The 4,839-nt window shown below is 39.5% G+C and overlaps 1 protein-coding gene across 1 annotated transcript; it reads right to left on the reverse strand.

Moving 5' to 3' along the window:
- Positions 1-480: 480 nt before the first annotated feature.
- On the reverse strand, positions 481-1,419 carry LOC142437532 (olfactory receptor 2B11-like). Its single transcript, XM_075540650.1, has one exon. The coding sequence runs from the start codon at positions 1,417-1,419 to the stop codon at positions 481-483; it is 939 nt and encodes a 312-aa protein (XP_075396765.1).
- Positions 1,420-4,839: the final 3,420 nt, after the last annotated feature.

Consider the following 4,839-nt stretch of genomic DNA (forward strand, 5'->3'; position numbering starts at 1 on the left):
AAACTTCCTGTTAATGATAATGAAAATTAGTAATGTATGGTGGTGATGGTTATATAACATTATAAATGCAATTAATGTCAACTAAAAATGTGGAAATGGTAAATACATATACATTTTAGATTGAGTTTTCTAGAGAAACAAAACTAGGGATGCTTTTTTATACAATTGGCAAGCAATGTGACAGGCTATTTGCTCAAGTCCAAGGAACTAGAGACTGACAAGCCCAATGCAGGATCTAGACCTAGCAAAAAGCAAGCAAGCTTTCTCATATTTTCCACTTATAAAGGACGCACCATTGAGGAAAATTCATTTTAAATACACATGGCTACACTAATAATAAAAAAACAGAAACATGACATATTTTATGAGCATCATGTAACAGGAAATTTGTGAATTATAAGACAACACTGATTTATTGAAGACACTTGTATACAAACCTAATCGAATTGTTATATAACTTGATTTGATGTCTACAATTTTTCACTTGGAATTGGAAATCCTCCTCATCAGGTGAACCAATGCCCCTTTCACATCCTTATTCCTAAGGGTGTAGATGAAGGGGTTGAGTGTAGGAGTCACCACCCCATAGAAGAGGGCCATGAACTTGGGCTGGTCTCTTGTGATGGAGGAGGGAGGCTGAAGGTACATACTAATCACTGGGCCAAAAAATAAGAAAACTACAAGTAGATGGGAGGAACATGTCCCAAATGCCTTTTTCCTTCCCTCAGAAGATTTCATCTTCAACACAGCATTTCCAATACATGCATATGAAGTAAGAATTAAACAGAGTGGAACAGCTACTATAAAGATGCACACCACAGAGAGTGTGAGCTCATTAGCACTCTTTTCTCCACAGGCAGTCTTTATCAGAACAGGAATCTCACACAACAAGTGATCCAGTGTGTTGTGACCACAGAGTGGCAACTGTAAAGTAACAGTAGCCTGTGAGATAGCATAGGTCATTCCACTCAACCACACAATGGATACTAATAGGATACAGATTTGCTGATTCATGATGAGGCTGTAGTGGAGGGGCCTGCAGATGGCCACATAGCGATCAAAAGACATGAGAGCCAAGAGCAGACATTCTGTGCCACCCATCATGTGGAAGAAATACAGCTGAACCACACAGCCCATGTAGCTGATTGTCTTCTTAGTGCTTCCCAGGTTCACCAGCATCTGAGGAACAAAGCTTGTGGTGTAACACATGTCCAGAAAGGAGAGGTTCATGAGGAAGAAATACATGGGGCTGTGGAGCCTGGAATCTAACTTAGCCACCAGAATGATGGCGATGTTTCCCAGCATGGCCATAGGGTATGTTATGAGAAGAACAACAAAGAGAGGAAGCTCCAGCCAAGGATGGTCAGCAAAGCCTAGTAGAAGGAATTCTTCAGGGTGGCTTTCGTTAATTAGTGCCATTATCTTCTGTTTATTTCATCTCCACTGGGAAGGCAAGAAGATAGGAACAGTTATGAACAACCACTAGACAGAACTATGTCTTGTCCATCCATGCATAGAAGATGGGGTGAGGCAAACTTAGGCAGCGATGACATAAAACACTTGACACCAGCAAACCTCACTTCCCTTAATGACTCCACAAATTGAAGGCAATCACTTTAAACAAGCAATCGAATCATTCTTTAACTGAATTTCTTCCTGTGTAAAATATGAAGCCATTAATGTCTTCCATAGATCATGGTGAGGAGAAAATGAAAAAAACATAGGAAATGTAAAAGAATGATTTTCAACCTGACTTGCATAAAAATCAGTGAGAAAGTCTGCCCAGGTAAAGGTGATTGTTTCCTCTACCGAGGCATCTAACACAGTAGATGTGGCACGGGTCAAAGGAAACAGTTGTCTACTTTTCTGAATTGACTGTGAAAAAATCTTAAAGATGACTTATTGAGGTAGCAATTGTTGAGGTATTTATTGAGAAATTATTGAGATAATAATAGTAAACATAGGAGGAATTCTAAAAGTAAAATTATCAAGATACCACCATCCAATCTCTTCTAGTTGAAACTGTTTTTCCATCTGCTTAGCAGACATAAGGAAGTGATTGGGTGGAATAAACGGTTAACAAATGGCTTCTAACCAAGTGGTTTGAACTCACCCAGAGGCATCTCTTGAGAAAGGCTTCATAATGTACTTCTGAAACATCACTTACTGAACACTCGATAGACCAGTTGTAACCTGGCACCCTGGGCCCCAGGAGTGGGGTCAACCTGAAAGCAACAGTTCTATTATGGGTACTTCTCTTAAGAGGTAAAACAGGGTTGCTATAGGAAGGGGAGCAGAGCAAGGAAGTCCCAGAGAATACCAAAAATAAATCTTGGGGCCAGGGCATGGCACCCCTTCAGACTTGACCGGAAAACACTCTTAAAAGTCAACAAACAGACCTGGAAGTATTTACAGGATTTTCTCTTTTTTTGTCATTGTTTTATGTGTGTTGATTTGTTTTGCTCTGTTTTATTTTTGTTCATATTGTTATCTACACAGGTCTATCTAGTTATGATAGGCAGCATAAACAATCTGGAGGTGAAAACAACGGGACCAACTGTTCTTGGGGGACATGGGAGAGGGGGGAGGTGCAGGAAAGGAAGTGGTGTTAACAAACCCAGGGACAAGGGAACAACTGGTGACCCAAAATCAGTGGCAAGGAGGGTGTAAGAGGCCTGGTAGGGCTTGATCAAGAGCAATGTAACCAAGAAGAATTACTGAAACTGAAATGAAGCCTGAACATGATAGTGGGACGAGGAAAAAGAAAAAGGAAATAGAGGAAAGAACTAGGAGGCAAACGGCATTTATAGACATCTAAATATAGGCATACACATATGTAAATATACTTATAAATGATGATGGGGAAATAGATCTATGTACATATATTTGTAGGTTTAGTATTAAGTTCACAGGTGGACATTGGGCCTCCACTCAAGTACAACCTCAATGCAAGAACATTTTGTTCTATTAAACTGGCATTCCATGATACTTACCTTCCTGACACAATTGCTGAAGACAAATGGGTGCATAAGCAAATGTGGTGAAGAAAGCACCTGGTTATCAAAAGATATGGCATCTCGAGTCTTTAAGGCTTGAAGGTAATCGAGTGACCATCTAGCTCAGAAGCAACAAAGCCCACATGGAAGAAGCACACTAGCCTGTGTGATCACGAGATATCAATGGGATCAGGTATCAGAACTCAAAGAACAAAAGAAATCATATCTTTATGAATGAGGAGAGTGTGGAGTGAGGACCCAAAGGCCATGTATAGACAACTGGACCTCCCCTTTCATAAGGGTCCATGGAGAAGACCAGCCATTCAGGGTGCAGTGTAGCAATGATGAAACATAGAACTTTCCTCTAGTTCTTAAATGCTTTCTCCCTAGATGTCCCCCCCCAGCCCCCACCATGACTCTCATGATCCCAAATCTACCCTAAAAATCTGGGTATACCACAGGATGTACACTGGTACAGATAGGAACTGGAAACACAGGGAATCCAGGGTGGATGATCCCTTCAGGACCAGTGGTGAGAGTGGCGATACCAGGAGGGTGGAGGGTAGGTAGGGTAGAAAGGGGGAACTGATTACAAGCATCTCCATATAACTCCCTCCCTGGGAGATGGGCAAGAGAAAAGTGGGTAAAGGGAGAAGTCAGACAGTGTAAGACATGAGAAGATAATAATACATTATAAATTATTAAGGGTTCGGGAGGGAGGTGGTGGGTATGGAGGGAAAAATGAGGAGCTGATACCAAGAGCTCAAGTAGAAAGCAAATATTTTGAGAATGATGATGGCAACAAATGTACAAATGTGTGATAAGAGTTGTACGAGCCCCCAATAAAATCATTTATTGAAAAATCTTGTTTTAAACACAATTTGTCTTAGTAAATTTGAGCAAGATATTGAAATGCTTTTAGCTTCGTGTTCCTAGAGTACATATAGAATGAGTTGACCATGTTTGAGAATTTGTTTTGTAGTTTTATTGTGTGACTATATTTTTTGTTCTATGACAATTTGTTTTATTGTATGACTGTTGTAGTCAGCCTGTGGACATTTAACCTAGAAGCATTTCAACATTTAGATAATCTGTCCATTTTATAGGGCTTTCATTTGTGGATTCTGTTTTGGATTAGATTTTGGACCATTATCTCGGACCCAATTGTTGTCAGGAAAGAAGTTGATAGTCCATTTCTGGTTCAAGAATTATTCCATCCAGAAATAATTGATAATTTTTGTTTTGCTTTTGTGTTATAAAACATATTGACACAAAAAGTAATTATTTGAATGAAGCAGCATTTTCAGAAATACTAATGAGATCATGTGGTTTTCAGTTTATAACAGATTTTGTTTAACTGTTGAAGTTTCTTTCATGAAATTAACAATCTGCTCCAGAATGAGGTTCTGTATAGTCAGAGGGAAATTAAAACTCGAGTAAAATTAATTCTGAGTCTGGTACTCTGCCAGTCAATAAATAAGTCAAAGAATACAGATTACATTTGTAGTATTAGGAAGCAGTTTTCACATTGTCTGCTTCATTAAAACTCAAACCCACCCTGTATGGGTCAGACACAACAACCAAAGGCTATGACGTGTATATAGTCTTTTACACATTATTTTAGTTTGGTAGGATGCATTAACAGGAATAAGACAAACATAATAATTCCAGCTACCCTTTAATAAAGGTGGCACAGCAGATGAAGTGCTAGCTAGATTGATAGTCAGACGATCCATAATTGGATCCCACCAGTTGCTCTTTCAGGGGAAGACGAGGCAGTCTGCTTCTGTCAAGGTTTCTGGTTTTTAAAATCTGATGGGGCAGTTTGACTCTGTCTTACAGT

This window comes from Tenrec ecaudatus, chromosome 1 (genome assembly GCF_050624435.1).
Source record: "Tenrec ecaudatus isolate mTenEca1 chromosome 1, mTenEca1.hap1, whole genome shotgun sequence".
In the NCBI taxonomy this organism is placed as follows: Eukaryota; Metazoa; Chordata; class Mammalia; order Afrosoricida; family Tenrecidae; genus Tenrec; species Tenrec ecaudatus.

Coding starts and splice junctions, on each gene's coding strand:
- LOC142437532 (XM_075540650.1), bottom strand. CDS start 1,419: ATGGCACTAATTAACGAAAGCCACCCTGAAGAATTCCTTCTACTAGGC.